The sequence below is a fragment of the Puntigrus tetrazona genome, chromosome 21, assembly GCF_018831695.1.
Source record: "Puntigrus tetrazona isolate hp1 chromosome 21, ASM1883169v1, whole genome shotgun sequence".
Taxonomy (NCBI): Eukaryota; Metazoa; Chordata; class Actinopteri; order Cypriniformes; family Cyprinidae; genus Puntigrus; species Puntigrus tetrazona.
The window spans coordinates 807,839-831,811 of NC_056719.1; the positions used below are offsets into that span (position 1 = coordinate 807,839).

The 23,973-nt window shown below is 35.3% G+C and overlaps 1 protein-coding gene across 1 annotated transcript in view; it reads right to left on the bottom strand.

Annotated features, from left to right (window-relative positions):
* Nucleotides 1–2,382: 2,382 nt before the first annotated feature.
* nedd4l (NEDD4 like E3 ubiquitin protein ligase) overlaps nucleotides 2,383–23,973 on the bottom strand; it is a 61,579-nt gene continuing 39,988 nt past the window's right edge. The window contains 19 exon segments of the mRNA XM_043221004.1: nucleotides 2,383–4,228; nucleotides 4,582–4,654; nucleotides 5,215–5,311; nucleotides 6,289–6,396; nucleotides 7,427–7,486; nucleotides 7,651–7,711; nucleotides 7,798–7,871; nucleotides 7,962–8,057; nucleotides 8,271–8,341; nucleotides 8,521–8,642; nucleotides 9,293–9,522; nucleotides 9,804–9,869; nucleotides 10,690–10,748; nucleotides 12,186–12,240; nucleotides 15,185–15,262; nucleotides 16,845–17,042; nucleotides 21,191–21,358; nucleotides 22,191–22,325; nucleotides 23,166–23,225. Coding sequence (XP_043076939.1) covers nucleotides 4,126–4,228; nucleotides 4,582–4,654; nucleotides 5,215–5,311; nucleotides 6,289–6,396; nucleotides 7,427–7,486; nucleotides 7,651–7,711; nucleotides 7,798–7,871; nucleotides 7,962–8,057; nucleotides 8,271–8,341; nucleotides 8,521–8,642; nucleotides 9,293–9,522; nucleotides 9,804–9,869; nucleotides 10,690–10,748; nucleotides 12,186–12,240; nucleotides 15,185–15,262; nucleotides 16,845–17,042; nucleotides 21,191–21,358; nucleotides 22,191–22,325; nucleotides 23,166–23,225 — 1,914 coding nt within the window. The 3' untranslated portion in view covers nucleotides 2,383–4,125.

Here is a 23,973-nt window from a genome sequence, read left to right on the forward strand (position 1 = left end):
TTGTGTTTGGCTATATATTCATTCTCAAGATAGCTTACCACATACCCCGTTCGGTAAAGATGGCCGATCCACATGACCCTCCACGCCGTCGAAATGCTGAGAGCGCTGAAAAAGAGACACACTTGACAAAGCACAATATCCTTTATAACACACTCACACTCTTCCAGAGAGCCACAGTCTGCAAGAAAATGAGAAAGAAGTCCGGTCTCTGTCATAACTGGTCATTCTGCTCTCCTTTAACCTCCATATATGTACCTAGAGGGGGTTTAGTCAAACAGTTTTGTGATAAGCTTAGAGAAGTATTGATCAGCCGTGACGTGGGGACGAGGTCACTAACCCAAAACCTGGGAGTGCTTCAGAAAAAAACCTTTAAAAGCTCCATTTCCTCTTAATGCATTAGTTTGAATGAACCTATGACACCTAAAACCACGAGAAGAATCATTTAAGACGCTTGCGAGATATAAACAGCGCTCAGACAGCCAAAAAAATACTTCTTTAAGAATAGAATCAGTGATTCAAATAAGGTTTTAAAAGCACAGATATATTTTATTCACGTAATCATACCCAATTTCCTAAGAAGCGTACAGTGTAGTGAATGGGTGTGATGTTGGACTTGTTTGTGATTGCAGAAAGAGAGCTCTTGATAAAGTGTACAGGCTGCGTTTATTTGCTTGTCCTTGGATCTGATAGTCGTCCGATTGCACGTGTGAATGAACTGGGTTTCCTTCACCGCTCAGCAGAGCCTCGGGCCATGTGTTCAGCAGCAAAAAATATCCAGAAATGAGCGGGAAACCAGAATTTTTTTTATTGGGAGAAACATAAGAAAATTTAAATGTTTAATAATATGCCGCTACCATTGCAGTGTTGCCATTGTACTGCAGTTTTGTAACAAATGCATGATTGCTGCACATTAAAATGACTTATTTACATAAAAAATATACATTATTTAATACAAGGAATATGCAATTTTATGTAAAGTACCTGCAATTAATTGGGTTAAATAAAGTATCGGCCAATTACAAAGTTTTTCTAATTATGGTGACTTTCAAAAAAAAAAAAAAAAAATTTAACAAGAACATAAAGTGATCACAAGTGTGAGTAAATATATTTAAAATAAACTAAAATACCATAAGTTTATAATAAACAAGTTGATGTATTGTAAATAACTTCCTACTCAAATATTTTTTTTCTCCTATATAATTGAAGAGCTCAATGTTTTCAATATTAAGAAACATTTCTTGAGCATCAAATCATCATGTTAGAATGATTTCTGAAGGATCATGTAACACTGAAGACGAGCAATGATGCTGAAAATTCAGCTGCATTACAGGATTAAATTACAACTTAAACTAATGCTTTTATGTCTGAATGTATTTTAAGTTGTAATATTTCACAGTATTGCATTACCATTATTTACTGTATTTTTGATAAAATCAAGATGCCTTGGTAAGCTTTTTATAAGCTTTTTATAAACATTTTTAATCCACCACCTCAAACTTTTAGTTTTGTTTATATTTTACTTTTGTAGTTTTGCATATACATACACAGAGTATTTACAAAACCACACACACACACACACACACACACACACACGTGTATACACACATATGTACACACACCCACACCCACACACACACCCACACACATACATTTATATATTAACATTTTTAGCATTTATAAATATACAAAACCTAAATAAAACAATATTTCTGATATATTATATATATATATATATATATATATATATATATATATATATATATATATATATATATATATATATATATATATATATATATATATATAGAGATTATATATATATATATATTTTTTATATTATATTTATTTATTTTTACTTATTTGTATTTTTTTTTTATTATAAGATTTTATAGATGCAAGCTTGCAATGTTTAAGCATGAGAGCAGAAAATCAACAAAACAAAGAAGTCAACACAGCCTTGAACTAGATTACAAAGAGGGTTGCCAGATTTAACCCGGTTAGCCGTACCTGCAGCGTTGAAACCGGTCAAATCAACAGAACATATCTGTAAAAAGTAAACCCTCACAATAAAGCGAAACCCTGTCCTCCTGTTTGCTTGTTCTTCGACTTTCGGAACAATCCAGTAAAATGATAAAACACTTCTTTATCTTTTTATCAACCTTCGGGTTAAACTGAAACCCAGTGGTTGTATTTACAAACCCAACTGCCAACAGTCACAGAAGTAGAAATACCGTGAACGTGTTTACCTTGAAAGCAATCGGCTAAAACCCATCCGATACCACTTCAAATCCTATTTAGTTGATTTCCTGTCATTTGTTCCTAGTGTCAATAAAACAAACGCAGACTTTTCCTATAAATCAGTAAAACACCACCACACCTAAATTCCATTTATCAGTTTATTTCGAACGAAGTTATACGAATCGCAAGGTCTCGCGGTGAGCAGGAACCAGACAGTAAATGTTCCTCATCAATAAAAAAAGAACTGCCCCTACAAAAGAGGAAGGGTAATTTATAACAATAACAATAATCATAATATTATCACCTACAGGGCCACAGCGGCCCGAAAAAAATGTGAGTGGGGAGGTGTACAGATAAAAGACCGAAAAAGAAAACGAGAACCAGTCTGAAGTCTGACTCCAGGTGGAGCAGATCCGGATTCACACTGACCAACCAAGACTGACTCCGGATCAGCTGCAGAGCCGAGCTGGGATCTGATATGTTAGCAGCAGGCCGATTATAAACGAGAGATATTGCACCAAGGAAACGAGTGCTTTTAAAAGAACAAAATAGATAATCACATTCAAGTTCACAAAAAAAAGAAAAAAAGAAAAAACCAAACAAACAGGTGACATGACCCTAGTGTGTGATCAATAAAGTGCCCTTTTAGGTAAAGTGGTGTTAGAAGAAACAGAAAGGAAGAAAGAAAGAAAGAAAGAAAGAAAGAAAGAAAGAGTTTACGTCCTGAAAGTCTACTAGACTTGCAGTGTTGAATCACAGCGCTTTTAAGATAGCTTCACTCTGTGTCGCTCTTTAATACTTTCAAACAGATTTAACACGTACAGTAAAAGTCCAATCTCGTCTCTTTCCCCCAAAACAAACTCATTTACAGCATTATGAACAGGTAGAATCATAATAAAGATAAGAACAATACTTATTACAATTGAAGAAAACCCTCTCCGACAAACCCGTGTCCGATGCATGTCGACGTTTTCCACCTTTGCTCTCTCAACCAAGAAGGAGAATAGCTTTATAATTACTACGTAATCATATTGAAACACAAGATACATGTTCATGCCAGTTTTCATAGCAATACAATAATCATGTTGATTTTTTTTTTCCTTGTTGTTGTTTGTTTTTTCGTTTTTTTGTTTGTTTTTATTACCCACAATGATATGGATATTGACTATAGCCAGGCCACCGATGCATTTCCGATAACGTTGTTTAAAATAGTAAACCACATTGTTGGTACAAATATCCGTTTACTCCGTAAGAATGATAATAACAGCGATAATAATAAACTATTAAAAACGATTCCCGTTGCTTCTTGGCGTTGCAAAAAAGAAGATAAAAAAATAATCCTCGACGAAGGAAGAAAGGGAGGAAGAGGGGAAACTTGGCGTAGTTTGAGGGATAAGGGAGGATGAGGATGTGTCCTTCATCCTGGCTGTGATTCCTAAGGTAATCTGGTGTTAGTAAGACCTGATATAAAAGAGTTGCCTCTTCACTGAACTTAGACTGTATTTGTGAAATTAATGGGATTGGTTGCGGTGGAATATCAAGGCCACGCCCACTCTGAGGCCACACCCAAATACTGAATTTTCTCATTTATCAATATAAAAGTAGCTACGGCCTCAGAGCTGGATATTGAAATAAAACGTGTTGATTTGTGGGATACTGCAGGGCTGTTTGGCGTCGAAACGGGTTCACAGCCAATGTCGTTCCAGCTAGACAGACTACATGCATATACTGTGCTGACATCACACACCTGTGACCGCCGGGATCTGGCTGTACAATGGCAACTCGAGAGTGTGTATGTGTGAGTATAGACGTGTGTGTGAGAGTGTGTTGTACATGTCTTTGCTCGTCGGTTGCGTTAGGAGATCGCATGTATATAAAGGGATTTCTTTAGTCGACGCCCTCGAAGCCTTGAGCGTTTTCCACCGCCATCAGAAGCTTCTCGCGCAGGTCTTCAAATGACTCGTACGTCGGGAGGTCCAGGCGATTAAAGCTGCGTGGGAAGAAAAAGGAATCAATGAGATGAACTAAACGCAAACGCATCGTTTGTTACAGCTTTTCAGAGTATCCCCAAATTGTTTTCGGTATATTCGGTATATATAAAAAAAAATTAATAAATTAAATACAAATATAATTTTAAATTAAAAAAATGAATTACAAATATAATTTTAAATAATAAAAAAATTAATTACAAATATAATTTTAAATTAAATTAATTACAAATATAATTTTAAATTAATTACAAATATAAATAAAAAAAATAAAATAAAAATAAAGTATGGTAGATGAAGGGAACGTATCACTGTGTTAATAAAGCGATCAAATCCCAGTAGGTCTAGGTCTTACCAGGTGTGAGCGCGAGGGAGTTTGTCAGGTGTCCCCCACTGCTCGATAGTAAACAACTGCGGCCCGTTGGAACCTGCAATATATCACATGACTCGTCAAGGACCAATCAGGAATGGAGCCAATTCATTATATAGGTCTCAAAGGAAAACACTAAGATCTGAAAACAGAGGAAGCTGCTAAAAACATCTTATCGACTGCCTGCATTGAAATGTCAAGAGAAATAATACTACAATTGTACTACAACGCCAGTGACATTTTCTCAAAAACAAACATTTACAAAATAACATATTATATTATATTTAGTGCTTTCAATCAATTACTTGTGATTAACTCACATCTAAAATAAGTTTTATATTTTTAAAAGCATATATTTTGAAAATATTTACATTTATTATACATTTATATTTGTATAATTGATGTCATCTAAAAGTATATTTAATATATAAAAATATATAATAAATACAGAATTAATATATAGTGTGTGAGCACATTATGTAAACAAAAATATATATTTTCGATGTGATTAACTGTTTGACAGCACTACTATATATTTTTACTATATATTATATTATACTATATTACATTACATTACATGATATTATAATATATGTGGCATAGCAGAGCACTGTTTACCGTAGAGTTCAGCAAAGCCGTTCATTGGCACTCTGGATGTTCCGGTGACAAACTGCAAAAGTCTGATCCGCTTTTCGGCATCCATTAACAGCACAGCCTGAGTTGAGACGTACAGAGAAGCAGTTAATACCAATAACTTCAATCTGTTCATATAAGCAATAAAGGAAAACATTTAGCATGCCAGGGAACCAAGGTAGTTTTTCCTCTTGAAATAAATGTTGAATTCCATTCAAACAAACATCATTAGAAAACCTCCACTTAAATCTTTTCTATTTAAAAGCGCCAGCAATCAACTGATTGTTAACAGTGATTCATATTCTATATCTAAATGCATGACTTTTTTGGTGTTTCCACCATATATTTATGGGTAACAGGATCAGAAAATGCCACAAGCTGGACTTAAACCTGCGCTGCTGCTCAGCATGTTGGAGCCAGGGGTCAAAGTTTGGCCAATAAACCCCTGCTAGCAGATGCCATAACTACACCATTGCGGGGTCATCTTTCTCCATGGACTGTTATTTATTCAAAAATGAGTTTGCCAGCTCAGCAACTGCGGTTAAAATAAATATGAATAGGTCTATAGATGGTACAAACATCGCTGGACGTACAGCTTTGACCTAATATGCTTCACAACTGAAGAAATTTGTGCCTGATTTCTCATATGTATGTATATATGTACTGGATCTGTATGTATTTACCTACGTGTGTGAAGAAAGAGCAAGTCTGGCTCCAGACTACTGATAAGAAGTTCCTAATGCGCGCCGTGACTCTTTCATCAGAGTAAACACTCGGTGAGCCTCACATCAAACAAACTTTGATCGGTAACTGCCCGCGGTGCACTTGGCATGGGGTCAGACACACTCACGCATACAAAAGTTCGGACACGCTCGACTGAATTAGTTTCCCTTGATCTTTAAAATCTTTTGATCTAAAGGTTTGTTTAAATGCCTGAAATTAATTTCGAATAAACATAAGCATTCGTGACTAACACGCGTTTTTTTTTTAATGCATTAGTTTGAGGAGATTATTCCAGGATGCACCCGTGAAGTTAAAATAATACGTGCTTCTCCGTACCTTCCAGAACCACTGGATCACAGGGTGATTAGGGCAGTAGCCGTTCTTATAGACGGTGTGCTGCCTCCAGTCATTGACGTCCACGTCTCCCAGACCGCACATCAGCAGCTGGGCACAGAGAATACAGTACAATATACACACTGCAGAAAGCATTATATACATGAAAAAAAAGTTTAGGGTCGGTAAAAAAAGTTTTTAATCTCTTATGTTCACAAAGGGTGCAGAAAGGCAATAAAAAAATTAAGACAGTAATGTGAAATTTTATTCTAATTTAAAAACAAAAATTTAATATTTTTAAACTAATAGTAATGCATTATATATTATGTAAATAAACCAGGGCTGATAAAATTATAAAAATAATAATACATTTAAAAGGGTGCAAAAAGGTTGGATAAAAAATAAAGACAGTAATATTGTGAAATATTATTTTAATGAAAAAAAAAAATCTAACATTCATTACATTTAATAGTCAATAATTATCATCAACACGGAAAAAAGGGGCAAATATGTTTGTTTGTTTTTTTTAAAGGTTAATTTTTAATTTAGCTTTATTTAGCAACATTTTAAATGTATTTGTTATTTTAATTACTTTTATTATGCAATGACAGTAATAAAGGAAATAATCCTGATCCTTACACTTTTAACAGTTGTGCTTGTTGCAATACAATTTTCATAAACTTAAAAGTACTTTATTGATTCGATTTTTTTACATTTGGAACTAGAAAGAAGACTTTTTTTTTTTGAAAACTACACATCAGGTATTAAAACAAAAACGGCTTCACACTGTTAAAATCATGCAAACAATACGCTATTATCTAAATAGTACATCAGCAGAACCTCTGCTGGTTGGCTGACATTTATATAATCTATTCAGCACAGTCTGCCTTTATTAGTTTATTGTTATACCTGTTATGGGCTTAAGTGCGGTTTTCTCCTACTATACAAACAACAGCCTGAACAGGAATGCACTCAGAGTTCTCTGCTCGTGTGAGAAGAGCCGATTCATTCAACAAAACACAGTGATTTTTTTTTTTTTTTGCACATTTTTTGTATAATTGTACGAAAGTCTTAGACATGGAGGATTCAGTCTCCATGACAACGGCAGACACTGAGTAATGTGTATGTGGGAAGTTGTTACCTCCAGTTCGTTTTCATCAAAAATCTTTATCAAGTCGATGGGAATGAGTTCAGTGAAGCCCTGTGAAACAGACATGTGAAACATTATCAAAACATTGCATTTCATTACAGCATCTGGGCATGTGGCCATAAGGAATAAGCTAACTTCTGCTACCACCTAGTGGCAATACATGGAACTGCAGATAGCTTTTTATTGTTTTGGGAGGTGGAGGGTTTATCGCTTACCTCCAAAAAGGCGTTCATCTGTTTCTGGACCCGGTTTACAAACCGCCACTGTATCACCAGGCTGTGCAGAGCCCAAAAAAAAAGAGATTGTGTCAGTATAAAATGCTCTGTGTAATAATTTACAAACAGAGCAAGATAGCAACTCACTCTATATATTCTTTCTTGTTGTCATTGGTTACAACCATGTCTGATCCACTTGGCTTCAAATCAACCTGATACGTCTATAAATACATACACAAGAAAACATCAAATATATTACAATGTTCTTTTAATAAATGACATGCTTGTAATTAGACAAATAATGGTGTAACCTGTCCGAAGTTGTCCTCATCAATGCAGAACCGCAAGTCCAGTTCAGTGGGGTCGTTTTCCAGAATCCACTTTAGAGAGTTGTAGTATTCACTGTCCTGCATGGTGTACATGAACATTAAACAGTAGCGAGAAAAATGAGAAAAATTATGCCCACTAAATTCAGATCAGTGCCTTTAAATAATACTTCAATGAGAATTCTGTTTTATGAGGTTTCTGCACTGTTTTGTTGCACTGTGGGCTATATATTAAAATTGATTGGTGGGTGTGTGTGTGTGTGTGTGTGTGTGTGTGTGTGTGTGCGCACGCACCACTGACTCCATATCATTCAGCGTGATCTGCTTGCCCAGCATCATTTTATAGAACGGTCGAATGAAGAAACCTTAAAAACAGACAAGAAGAATACATTTCTGTTTGCAAGAGGGAACAGCAACTACAAATCCCAGAACAAGCAAAAAAAAAAAAAAAAACATGATAAAAATAAAAAAAGTGAACTATAACAATACAGAAAGTGTCATGTGAAAATGCTTCAGATCGGCTGTTAAAAACAGGTTTGTGTACCGTCTAACAGCTTTCCGTGATACACAGCCATGCCGGCCACTCGACCGATGAACTTGAAGTATGAGAGGTGATCCTCATTACAGAGGCCGGAGTTTGGATTGATCTGAAGCGTGTAGTTATCTCTGCAGACAGACAGAAGGGAGACATTAAATAAATGAATTATGATGCCATCTCTGCTGTGTCCTCTAATGAGTGTCACGGGTGGAGATTTAACAAGATAACAGACCGGCTCTGTAACACAAGAAATGCTCGCTTTCTTTCAGAACAACGATACAGACAGACAGATATGTACAGAGAGAGAGGCAGACATATTTATAAACAGACAGGCATTTATAGATAGATACGTAGAGAGACAGACATGTAAACATTGTAGACAGATAGACAGACATATACATGCATGGAAACAGATATAGACAAACAGATGAGCAAATAAAAAGATTGAGAAAAATCTGATATAATCAGATGAAATAAGCCAGCCAGTCAGATGAAAAAATATATATAAAGTAAACAGATTATAACATAAAAATAAGGGAGCCATAAAAAAGAAGATTCTTGCCCACAGCTAAAAACTGCATTAGAAGTGAAGTAAGAACTGGAAAAGGTGGTAAAAGTGCAAGTTAGCTAGTGAAGCCTCTGGAACGAATGCTAAAAGGAGATACAAATACGAGGTGAGAAGCGGAGGTGGGTGTTTCGGGATTTATGTGTCAGTTTGAGCAAATCTGCCAAAGTCAAACTCGACAAAGCTGTAGTGGACAAGCACTTGGACACTTACGTGGCTGAGTACTCAAACAACCCATAATAAGGGTTAAACATCTCCTTGGAGAGCAGGAAGAACCATTCTCTGGCCACTCCCCCGTAGTCCAGGCCTTTCTCCGATTCAAACTCAATCCAGAGACGAGCCTTTAGACTGTCGGGTCTCTTCAGGGACATGATTCGTCTGTAAGACTCCTCCAAGATGTTATTCCTGTGTAGCTTCATCTCAAAACGGTTCGGAATATCTGCCTATGGGAGAGAGGGAGAAAGACAAAAATAATAATAAAATAATAATAATAATTAACTGTAGTAATATTAAGTAATATTAAGGTTTGGAACAATCAGAGCACTGTAAACGACTGCGTTCCTGTCGTGTGAAGAACAATTTAACACCCAATAGAAAAAAAAAAAAAAATGCTCTTCACTCCTCGACAAGGATTTCACACAGAATAAATTAGAGTGTCTAGGAATACAGTATGTGACAGGAAAGAGTGCACTGCAATGTCTCTGAAAACATTTTGTGTTCTTACCGGTTTCTTTAACTTTTTTCTGAAGTAATCATACTTCTGCTTGAATTCTCTGGAATACGGCACCGCCTAACAGAAGACAAATAAGCAACTGAATACACAAGTATAACATAGAACAAAAAATACACAAGCAAGAAGAACTTTGGAAATTATTAGAAATGCTTTCAAAAAAGGCAATATAAATTATATGATATATATTATATATAAACACACATATATACATATATATATATATATATATATATATATATATATATATATATATATATATATATATATATATATACACACATATATATATATATATATATATATATATACATATATATATATATATATATATATATATATATATATATACAAAGAACATTAACTCATTCACTCAATTTCATTCTCCTTTTTGACCAAGATGGCTTTTATATACACACAGATAGACAGATCGATACATAGATGCATGTTTTTTTTTTTGTTTATATATGCATAAATACAGTACACATACACATTACGTAAACAAAAACATTTATATTTGTTTGATTGCAAACGCTAAAACTGTAAAAGCGATAATTTTCATTCTAAATTGTTTATGCATTTTACTGCATTGTAAACAGTCATTTTTAGGTTGTAATACCTCTGATTTAATCTGTTTTAATATTTTTTTTTAAAACAGATTCTACAAAACTATTAACGGTAATGCAATAAAAACTGCAACATTGCAGAAATTGGCATAATTGTGATGAACGAGAATTATTAATTACTACTACACATAAATATAACAGAAAAACAAAAATAAACAAAACATTTGCCATTAAAAGTTTAATTTAGTCTCTTAGCATAACAACAAGCCAACAATGTTATAGGAGAACAGAGACAGAATAATAGGTGCACTCACGGGTCCAGTAATGGCAGGACTCTGGAGGCGCGGGTCTTCCCACTGCGTTTTTTTGGTGTCTGAGGGAGAGAAGAACAACTTTATATGCTTTAAAAAAAAAAAAAAAATTAACGTTCAATGGGGCTGTTCAACATAAATCAGCGTACACACCACTAGAGGTCATTTGGGAATGTGTGGAGCAGACAAACAAAACAGGTGTATATCGACCACGGCAGCACTGACGGACACTGAGGACACACGTCCGACTTTAATGATGCATGAGAAAAATGATCCCACAACTTGTGTTACCTTAAACATCTAAATTGTTATTGATCACGCAGTACAGAATAAAGTTACTGAGGCAAAACAACAAATAGGAACTTGAGAGCGCATCTGTGATTGGAGCCTGCATTACTGTATGGGTAAAACAGAAGGCGGGTTGATCATCATTCCTAACAGAAAATGTCAAAACTATGCTGCATTCTAAGGTACACTTTGTCCGAATATTAAAGCTGCCAAAGTCAAATAAAAGCATCTGCCAAGTGCATAAATATAATTGAGTAAAATCACATAAAAGCTATAAAAGATTTCAATAAAATAAAATGTTGCATTTTTTGAACTTTCTAATTATCCTATAAAATCTAGCTGTTTCCAAAAAAAAATAACAATAATATTTTGCATGAAAATTAAGCATCAAATAAACAACTGTTATCATCAATGATTAAACTGAGAATTTTTTGAGCCCCAAATCAGCATATTAGAATGCTTTCTGAAGAATCACGTGACACTGAAGACTGGAGTAATGATGCTGAAAATTCATCCATCCATCTATCGTTTTATCCATCTATCCATCTGTCTGTCTGTCCATCTGTGACTCCATTTATCTATTGTTTTATGTCTATGCATCTGTCTGCCTGTCCCTCCATCTGTCCATCCATCCATCTATCATTTTATTTTTTTAACATTCAGAATTTGTGGTGCTCAAATGTTACAACAGCTTGAATTAAAATTGTGCCAAATGAATAAATCAATCACTGTTCTACCCCAATAACAGTATGTTATATTAATAGCATATATAGTGATTTACCAAAAAAGTAAATAGTATTTTTATTCTCAGCATTCAAATCAATCGCTAATTAACGTGTAAAGTATTCAGAATACTTTAGGATAGAAAATTAAAAATAATTTTAGATTTTTAATGTGTTCGATATAAAGCAATGTATTTAATACCTTAAAGGGACGGTTCATTAAAAAAAAATCTGTTGAGATTTTCATCTCTTGAACAAAAGGGTAACCAAGCAGTTAATGGTCCGCATTAAATTCCATAGTATTTTTCTCATAATATAGAAGTCACTGGTGACCAGAACCTGTTTACCAACTAAACTAAATATTATTTTTGGTTCAACAGAAGAAAATAATTTGTTGGGGGGTGTGTAAATGATGGCGAACCATACCTTTATTTAACATGTTAACTTAAATAAGGTTTCACTCAAATGTGAGTAAATGAGTCTACTTACTATGGTCGATGTAAAAGGTTCTTCCGTCTGCGTGCACTCGTTCCTCCCACCCAGGCTGTGGAGATAGAGAGAGATAGAGATAGAGATAGAGATAGAGAGAGAGAGAGAGAGAACAACAGAGACATTAAGATCAGACGAAACCCCAGACCTGATACACCACTGACACACCAACACAACAACTGTAACGGATAATGTGACGGGAGGAAGGAACAGAGAGATATGACGATTCCTCGGTTCAGTGTGGGAGAGCTTCCACGACAGGGTTCCACTGGCATGCAAAAGAGACCTCGTTTAATCACTCTCACTCTGACAAACACGCAATCGCATTCACATACTGCCCCTCTTTTGGGAGCGGAGACCCACCCCCCGAGACTTGCAAAACCACGTCGATGCCAACATCACAAGAAACTGCCAGGCCTGACGAAAATCACAGCCAACAATTCATAACCCACGACATCAAGGGAAGCTGTTTGACGACCCACAAAAGGGATCCGGAGAGAGGGGACAAGACCTTCGTTCACGACTGAGAGACTGTGAGCCAGCACCGAAGACAAGCGCTCTCGTGCTGAACGGGCATCAACCAAAAACTGGCATTGAATGAAGCACAGGATGGACACTGCGCAGGGGTGGAGGATGCAGAGAAGAGGATGGATGGATGGATGGATGGAGAAATGATAATCAACACAACCAGATACGAGATACGTGCAAGGAAAAATATAGAGAGAGAAAGACGGGGACACAGGACAAATAGAGCTTAATAGAAAGATTCTGGAAGTAAAAATCCCATTCAAAATATACAGCTAAGATAATGGACACATCCCAAAAAACACACACACCAAGAATTCTGGGATTTTAAAGTAATGGTATATGCTAATGTAAATCCTAGTGATATTTGGTGGATCATACTGTTTATGCATTTGATGCACTTCTAATTTTTCCTAATTAGACAGTATAATCTGAATTTAATGGGAAAAAAATAAATATATAAAAAAATAAATTACATTAAATTGGTTTTAATTGAATAGAGCTGAACTGAACGTCACTGGTACCAGCTGAAAATCACTGATTTAATCGGATATATCTTAAGAAAATGAATGGAAAAAATACTTCTGAAACCAAGGCTGCTTAAAAGTGGGCAGTCAATATTGAGCTCTGTAACTGAAAGCACAGAACAAAAAAACAAATAATTAGAATAAAAAAAAGGAACAACAACGAAGACTGAGAGTAAAAGAGTGAAAGCAGGAGTAAAACAGAAAGGGAAAAAGAAAGACAGTCATCCATGCCAGCAAGGATAAGATAGGTGGAGAGGTCAGAGGTCAGAGGGCGGACAGGCTGGTGGGCAGGCAGGTAAACACGCAGGCAGAGAGAGGACCGACCTCCTCTGGAAGATTCTGCCACAAACAGCATCAAGCGTAGAGCGAACCATGTTCCCCCACGCCACCGAAAGAGAAATCACACACATACACACACACACACCACCAGCTTGTGAGACAGAACTGCAGTCAGTGCAGTGGGAATCATATATATATATATATATATATATATATATATATATATATATATATATATATATATATATATATATATATATATATATATATAGAGGGTTTAATTTTAATTTTTTTTTTTTTTTTTTTAAATACAGCGTTGTTACTGTTAACTAAAACTATTAACATCAATTTAAGCAAAAATTATATAGAATTGAAAAAATATTTGATTTGATTATATACTTAAAAATTAAATGGTACATAATTACTAATTTATGAATAAATTCTGTATAAATTCAAATTAAATTAGAAAAAATAAATCATATTTAAAATATGAATAGTACCTTAGTAATAGTAAAAACTAATGCACTAGTTAATGGATAAAGGATGTAAAAATATACTGTTAGACATTTTATATATGACTGAAAATCATTGATTCTTATTACAAATACTTGTGACTCTTTAAGTAATATATTTAAATATTTAAATGTACTTTTAATTCACTTGAATGCGTATGGCATTTTCAATATTACTTTAAAAAACAAGCATGAAAATAAATGTTTATCAGATAAGTCCCTGTTTCCTGGCACATGTTTTCACTGAAAACCTGAGAAGAGAAGGTGTGATTATCAAACACCGGCACAGTATTTCAGCTAGGTGAAAAAAGAAAATCATTAAGAGTTTCTTCACAATCTCATCTTGTGAGATGCATACTGAATCAACTGTTCATGCTGCATCAAAACCAAACACAAATCAAACAAACAAAAAAAAGCTTTATTCCTGCATGATGCATTATAACTTGGGATGAAAAATGTATTTAATTTTTTAATTTACTGCTAATAAATATTAATACTGCTTGAAAACATATTTTTGTCTATATATAAATAGGTTTATAGTATTTATGGGAATATTTAGGTACTTGTAGATTAGCTACACTCAAAAAAAAAATCTGCATTTCACTTCCCTTATTTTCTTTTATTTGCGAGTAAAACGCATTCTAGATAAAGTTTGCTAAACATGTGACTGCAGCTGTTTTTTTAGCAATCTTTTTTATACGAGAATAGATTCCGCTGTTCTTTAAAATGAGTCGCATTCCCTTATAAGCTATTGCTTTTACTATTACGCTAGATTTCAACGCTGTTCTTGGACAAAGTGCATTCTAGCTAAACAAAAAAGAAACGATCTGTGATGAGCTAATCCACTGTCCAATTTTTGTAGCATTGTTCTTCTACAAAACAGCTCGAGGATGCAGTCCATCAACAAAGAAATCCACAACACACCCGCTGTTGTGTCATTAGTTACGGTTTTCCCCGTTCGATTGTCAGACTTAATCCTATTTTTTGCTTTGCAGATTGAATTAGTTGCACGAATCTCAGATGATATCACTGTTGCTTTCACGATTCTGTTACCACACAAGGACACATGTCACACCGGGCTGCTGAAAGAGCTCGGATTGTGGGTAAATGTCGCTCGACGGCACAGTTTTTTTTTTTTTTTTTTTTTTGCACTCACAGGAAGTGGGCCGAGGTCGCCAGGGTCCAGGGACGCTTTTGTCCTCATGTGAACGGGATACTTTAAGCGAGGATCTTCCTGAAAAGAGAAAGAGAGGTGGACACATGCTCAGATTTTCCCAGAAGGTTTTATCCTCGTTCAGCAGTAAACGGCATTCACCGTCTGCTGCCAAAATGCAGTTCTTCAGACAATAAGGAAGCGATACTGAAACAACTGTGTTGGAAAGATTACGGAGTAAGGACACATAGTGAACGTTTCATAAACCACTATCTAGGTTTAATAAAGACATACTTCGTAAACCACAGCGTACTATTTTAAGCAATCGTGCAAAGAAGAGAAAGTCTATTTGTTTTCATTCTAATTCTGTCCAATTACACAGAACCGCTGAAGAGACAGCAGTACATCTGACAGAAATGGACAAAGGCGAGTCTGTCTGGGGGAAATTGGGGCACTGGAGAGAAGCTGCAGATCTTTGTCAGACACCAGGTGGCGCACCGATTCCGAGCGTATCGTGTTTACATCACCCGGGGCCTCCCTCCAGCTATGGGGCACTCAAGTGTGCAATTGTGAACAAGACTGTGTGTGTTTGTGTGTTTATCAGTGAAAGTCTTTCACTCAAATTCCTTGCACGCATCCTAACATAGGCAAAAGAGAAATTTTTTTTTTTTTTTTTTTTTTTTTTAAAACCACGACTTGCTTTTGAACGTTTGAGAAAACGGCGACCAGTAAATGTATTTAAAATTTTATACTAAAATGTTATTATTAATAATAAATAAGCAGTTTGTATTGGACACTGTGTTATTATAGTATAATTTTTAGTATAATATTTTTAACATATACAGTATATCATAATACATCTCATAATACAATATTATAAATATTTGCAAAATAGGACTATCTTTGGTTAGCACTTTCAACATACATATTTTATTTCAGCTTGTTGCCAAAGCAAACCATCTCATTTATTATTAATTTAAATATAAAATATTATTTAAAATGTTTATTTATATTTTATGTTCCATTTTATTTCAAGTAACGAGAGTTATGTTTTTAATAACTCTGACTGAAGACACATTTAAGAGCGATATATATCATATCGTTTTGCAAACGATACATATTTTTAAGCAATAAAAGCCTTAAAAAAAAAAGAAATTAGCCTAAAACAATAAAAACTCACCATGAATATTACGATTTATAATTCTTTATGCATGCAAACAATCTGCTATGAGAAAAAGCCGACCAGTCAAGCTCCGGGTCAAATTGCCGAGTGTATTTGTATCGTAGTAAACAAATGCTTAATGATGAGATATGAACAGATAATAGCAGTGACCACAGCTGCACACAAACCACAGCTATGTCAGTAAATGGAACTGCAGAACGGTTGCAAAACCTAAAGAGCCGCTGTACTGCAGCGTCACAAAACATATATGACTACAAAACTTGATTATGACCACACATATGGCCATGATTACAACACGATTTGTCATTACCAAGCTACTAAGCGTGATTTTAATTAGGTAGGGCTATAAATATTTTTTTTATAGTGAACACTTAATGTCCATGTTGCATTTTTTCCACTGAGGTCACTACGGAGCATTCTGGGATTGTCCTTACAGTGAACCTGACTAGTTTCGGGAGATTTTTTTTTTTTTGGTCTTACCCATGTGGTGGTTCTGCTGTTGTGGTCGATGAAGAACGGCCGTCCGTTGGGTGCTATTCTCATTTCCCATCCAGGGGGCAGGAAGCTCTGGTTAGCTTTATGCTGGGATTTGGGTGAGCTGTAGGGAGAAGGCTGTGGGGACTGAGGGTTGGAAAACGTGTCCTTTACGGCTCGCCGTATCTGGGCGTTATTGGCTCCCTGCAAAAGAAAACGGAGCCGATGTTAATTATTTCTCTGTTTGCCAGACTCTATTATTTCGTTGTACAGCTTTTGTTTATAATTCATTAGAATTTTGTGTAAGAAAGACTTCTTCTTACAAATGGGATGTCAAAAAACTGAAAAGATTTGGGAAATGCAGTAAGTGTTAATGAGGTGGCACGCTGTTATTTAATCCTTCTAAAATTTTAATTAGCACACAACTCAGGAGGATTTCACCTCTGGATGTCTTTCTCTCCCTCCCCTTTTTTCTTTTCAAAAACAAATGTTTCCCTTTCAACGCTATCAATAAAATTCACATGCCCCTGTGCGACCCTGATTATTCATAAATACAACCTAGTACTTTCTGCAAGCTTTTAAACTTTTGAAAAAGTTGACTCGATATTCTAGACTTTCTGACATCAGATGCAGAAAATGTAGCACCTGTCATATGATTAGTCATAATTGCTTATCTGATGAATGAATTCTGGGTATTCTTTACCTCTGACAGCCAAACCAACAATAAGGCAATAAGATGAGAATAAGGAATATGACTGTGTTCCCAGAGTGTTAATAACACAGAACATGACTTGAAAAAAACCACACAAACCCAGCTCTTAACTTTATGACAAAACTTCAGAGAAATGTAACTTGGATATTTTTAAAAATAACTTTCTAACCAGGTGGCTTACATAAATCCCTCAAACTTTATTTTATTCTTCTTGCGCATCACACACACACACACACACACACACACACACACACACACACACACAGACAGAGACACACAGACAGACAGACAGACACACACACACAGAGACAGAGACACAGTGACGCGCAAGGTACTTCCAAACTGTAATACATTACAGATTACTTGTTACTATATTTAAAAGTAATCCCTTACCGTACAAAATTACGGTTTAAAACCTGTAATGCGTTACAAGAGTCCTGTATTACTTCAGAGTTTCTTTCATCAAAATAACTACAGAGAGCTAAGCAAAATAACTAAGAGTTCTGCATTCAAATTCGCGCAATAGGCAATTGCCGCAAAGCACGGGCAAAAGATGAGTGTGTCCAGGTAAAATAGTCGGAAGATATTTTATTTATTATGTCAGGACAAATGTCCTGACTCACCATCTCCTCAGACGAGCCTTTAGAAAGTCACCTTTTGTGAAGGCAGAAAGCGCATAATGTTTATTTTATGAAATCATGTTATAAAATTATGTTATAAAAACATATGGTTGATACTGTAAGTGCACCCAAATTAAAGTAGACCCTTTACAGTTCCAAATGATGTATTATTCTTACCTTTAACAGAGAAAAAGTTACCTCGAAGGCTATTTTGTTCTTTTGCTCCGTGTCTTGCAGAGCGTGCTTTAGATTCTCTGCACAAACTTGCATACACCATTATATACCATCGCACATTATTACAGTGCTGGTTTAATTTGTATGCTTAAACTTTTTAGCATATCTATATTTTACATTTATATTTTATTTTAGGTAAGATATGATTATTTGAAAGGGTTAAATTGGCCTAAATCTGCACTAGTTGGAAAAGTGAAGGTTTTAGGCAATGAAAAGATAACAGAAATTTTGAAGTAGCCTACTGCGCATATGTCCATCTCAAGCATGTCTTTTGCCATCTTCAGCAATTAGCCGCCTGTCCACTATCCAGTGTGAGCAGGTCGAGGCTAATAGCCTCGGACAATAAAGACCAGAGGCTGAAATCATGCTGCGTTTCAGTAGCCTCGCAGCACTCCTGTAAAACCTTCCCTGACAAAGCATTCACTGGACCACGTCACACAAAATTTTACCAACGAGAGGGAGATGAAAGAAAGAAATCGTTCGAAAAATATATCAGAAGCTGTCTTTTAGAAGCTCAGCCTTTATTTCCGAACCTGGACAGCGCATATTGCTATTAACTGACCGCGAGCAGGAAATACAGCTTACTTCCAGCTTTCTTTATTCTTTAATATCTCACGTCTTGCTGTTTTTTATTTTAACTAATTAAATTTTGGGCTAAAAGTGTGTTGTAAGCATTACTGAACCGAGTTAAATATTACTGACAATGGATCATCAGTGCCTTACACTACTGCATTAAAGCAAAAAAGTTATTTATCACTGTAATGCATTACTTTTCTAACGCGTTACTCCCAACGCTAAATATATATCTTGAATGGTGGAGGTTTAAAATATCGAGCTCAAGCTATAACAAAAAGTCAAGAGAGACAGAAGAGGGATTTTAACCGATACCACACCCCATGACTTTTTTTTTTTTTTTTTTTTTTTTACTCGGACGTGAGTGGCTGCAATTAGCAATAATTGCTATGAGAGCAAACACAAGACATTTACTCCCCAACATCTGCAGATTAGCCCACAAGAGCTATTGTTTATTGCATTAGCAAAGTCATTCTTCCCAGCGGAGGCCATTAGCTCCGGCTGAGGCCCATCATCGCAGAAAAAAATTATTTGCCATTTTCAAAAGAATATTCTGGATTAAATTTGACAATTTGAGCTCTATAAACACCATATGTGGGCTTTTTTCGATTACCACTGGAAATAACTGCGATGCATTTATAAAAAACAAACAGTAAATTGACCACTTACCAAGTCCAAAGCATTACCAAAAAATAACATAATATCTATGAAAAAGGTATAACTAAATCAAATTAAATTATAAGACGTCATAAATCTGTTACGGTAAAGTTTTGAAGGTATACACGGATATATTTCAGAACAATGTACTATAGAAGTAAAATAAGAATTTGGTTTAAGGTCAGACATGGATTAAGAGCAAGAGAACAGAAGGAAACTATGAAGTCATGGCTGTTTGAGAGGTTAAACGTCTTTTTGGCAATGGTGACACCTTGGCGCGTTTCGCGATAAGCAAACGGACAGCTGCCCCAACCCGAGTCTTAGGTAGCGTCAGCTGATACGAATTTATAAAGTGGGGGTAGAAGCCCTGTTCTCTCCACGCAAAAGTAAATGTTGATGAGTACATTAAAACTTGATACACACAACAGCTGCTCAATTCAACATCATGTCAGTAACCTGTTCTTTAAAGATTTTTTATAGGCATAAATAAAAAATATATATATATATAAAAACTGCCATTCTTTCAGTATATCATATTCTTGCTATAAGCGTTCACATGTATATTTGAAAAAACAAAACAAAAAATCCATGGGGAAATTTGAGCAAAATGGGGTGCAGAAAATCTCTTTACATTTCCATTAATTAAATAGTTACAAAAATCTATCCTTTCATGACTAAAAAAAATATTAAAACAAAAAAGTTAAATAAAAATAATTAAAAAATATTTTCTAAAACAAATTATTGGGACTCCTATTAATTTTCATGATTTAATTATTTAAATAATCGTATGGCTGAAATTATTTCATTTTGTGAGAACAAAGTGACTAACCTTGCCACAACTGTGAATGAATTAAAGAACCACCAAATGTGATGAAAAAATTGTCCATCAATTGCATGGATGATCATCTAAATCTCACACAAGTGACACCATATAAATCAAAGAGACACAAACTGAAGAAAACATATGTCTACACTTGAGCTATGCGCAAACAACTTTTTCCTCAGAAGCTTATCCAGAAAGAATCTTTTTTATTTCCCCTCCAGAACTCCATGTGTCAACACACATAATAAATATTCCTCACATTAAGCCAACAAAGCGAAAAAATGAGGAACAAAACCGCAATATGTATCAGCCAAAATTGAAACAATGACTGGCACTGCTGTCACTAATCTGCAGAAGAAAACAAAGCAAAATATGGCACGGACAAGTGTCAAGTACAAAAAAAATATATTTTTTATATATATTCTACTTATTTAATACTTAACTGTTTTAATCATTTATGTTCACAGATATTACAGATTTTTGAAGGATCATGTGACACTAAAGGCTGGAATAAAGATTTCAGCTTTGCATCACAGAAATAAATTACAATAAAAAAAAAAAAAAAAAAAAATAGAGAACATTTATTTTAAAAGGTAATAATACTTTACAAAATGATTTGGACCAAGTGCACGGGGAGTAAATGATGCCAGATTTTTCATTTTTGGGTGGAATGGAAAAGGTAAATGGAAAGGAAGTTAGGGGACAAAACAGAGGGAAAGGAGGATGTTCTCACCTCTAGTGGGGAAGAGAGAGTGACGGTGGGGGAACTGAGGCTACGGGGTCTGCGCACTTGAGGTTCACTTAGATGGCCGCTGGAGGAGGAAGGGGTGGAGGCGGGGGGAGTGGCTGCCGTAGCGCCCCCTACTGCTGCAGCTGAGGTACTGGCTCCATCTTCAGTGTGCTGCTGGTCAAAGAAAGGATCAGTTAGCTATTCACCACAAGGTCTCGTCCAAGGGCTCGCCGTCCATCGCGGAGTCCGCATTCTAGATTTAAAAGTGGTCCAGAACGGAGAGCAAGGTCTAAAATGCTGTATTAAGAAACAATTGCTATTAAACCCTTCAATAATTGTAAGGTTTAAAGTGTCCTTATTATTAAAAAAAATCACCTTTATTGTCATGCAATAAGCATTTATTTTTACTCTATTTGCTCAAGGATTTGCTTCGGTCACCTATTAATTTTTTACAAACCCCTCCTCTGAACGACGCTAATCTGCAATGATTGGTTTCATTTTAATTTCATCACGTCTGTAAAGCCTGAAAAAGCAGCATTTGTGAGCGTAGTGCTGCTTTGTGCACGCTCCGAAAGCAGCGTGTGATGAATCTGCATTTTCATTCAGATTGTGGGGACAAACATAGAAGTCTGTTGGCTTTTTAAATGATTATAGACTAGTTTAAAACGTTAAAAGACTGGAGATAAGTTACATAAGCCTTTTATATGGTCTGTTATTAGATGGGAAAAAAAGAAAAGGATGGAATTATACAAAGGATGAGGAATAGAGAGTTTACTTCGACAAGGGACAGAAAGATAAGATATAGATCAAGAGCAACAATGAAAACAACAACAACGGTTGGCAAAAGAAATAACATCCAGAAATTGGGATGGGACAAGTACACAAGAACATGGCAAAACAAGAAAAAGAAGACTGGACGACAGAGAAGAACCTTGGAAGGCCTTCAGATTTGATGTTGGAAAAACATCAGAGGAAAAACAGAGCTCAGTTTCTTTTAGAATACCTGCAGAATGGGCCGTGTCCAGGTGGTGCTACGGTTGTTGTGGTTGACGTAGTACGTTCGTCCCTTGGGGTCTTTGCGTTCCTCCCAGCCTGGTGGAAGTCCTGGTGTGGTCAGGGCGTAGGAGGCCGATGGAGACTGAACAGAGTGAAAAAGAACAGATGAGTTTGCATATTGACAAAAAGCTGGAAGAGAAACTTAAAATCTGTCATCTCTTAATATCACTGTCAGTTCTGCTACAATGAATGCATCTGTATAGATTTTATAACGGGGTCACATCTGTAGGAGAAGCCTTGATAACTGATATGACATCCAATATGATGAGTGTGGGGAATATTGTACACTTAAAACAAGAATACGAACACATTTTCACGAACACAAATGTAGATACAAACACACTTAAGCACAGCTAAACACAGCATCCAAAACACACTCCTCACAAGGTGACATGCTTTAATATTTTATTTTAAATGTATCCGATAAATATGTCTGGGTGAATTTATATGTAGAATGAAGATGGACAAGTTGGTGTGTAAATCGATCCCTCACAATCTCTAAATTTATAAACATACACACAAAAAAAACTATAAAGAAAATAAAACAAAATTAGATATAAAGAGTGACCTTAAAAAAAGTTCAATTAGGAAAATGTACATGTGCAACAGGTATACATTTATACTTTATTTATAATATTATAATAAAATAAACTACATTAATTTAAAATAAATTATTATTTCTTAACTATTTTTCCAAAAATGGAAATAAATCAATGAATAAAATTACTCTCTTATATTACATTAAAGAAAACTCCTAACAAAATGTATAAATGAAAAAAAATGATGAATGTAAGATGTAAATTTAATTATAAGTAATACAAATTTTATTACATCAATAATAAGAATATACTTAACACCTCTAAATAAATAAATAAATGAAGAAAAACCAAGAAAACACAAATGTACAACATGTGGACGTTACCATGGTGTCCTCAACGCCTGTGACCGTTTGTGCTCTTGTTCGTCGGATCTGGGAACTCTGCTGAACAATAACAGCTGCTTTTAGATGGGGCAGACAATTGCCCTGTTTTGGGCCAGTGGGAGAGGGGAAATGAGGGCAAATGGAAGGACAGGGTCAGCCAGAAAGTGCGACGAGGAGTTGATGGGGAAGTGATTTTAGGGTGGTTTTGGTTATTTTAGGTGCTTTTTGACAGCTGAAGGGGGTCATTTTGTGAAAGAGGGTCCTGTGGTGTGACTTAAGGATAGAGCAACCCCAAAAGAATTGGTGTGACGCGATGTGATTAGATGAACTCCAGGGAGTGGATTTAATTTGAAACCACCGTTGGATGATTAGAATTGAGAACGCATTGTGATTTGATTAAAGAGTGAGAGGGGAGTGAAAGAAATGCCCAAGTGCATGTATATAGAAAAAATAATGAATCATTCACGTGCAATTAAGAGATGATTACAGTGGCAACATTTTGTTTTTGTCTTATAATCACAGTAAATCATTACAGGGTTTTCATTTTGTGTGAACCATCATTTTAATGATGTCATAAGCTAATTAAAATGAAACCAAAATAACTAACCAATAAATACATTTGCAATAATACCGAGCCTGCATTTATTTGATCGAAAATCCAGTAAAAACAGAAATATTATAAAATACTATTACAAACCATTAGACGTAAATTTAGCAGCCGTTACTCCGGTCCTTAATGTCATAAATCATTCTAATACACTCTAATAATTTAAAATATTACTGTTTTTACCGCATTCTTTGTCACTTC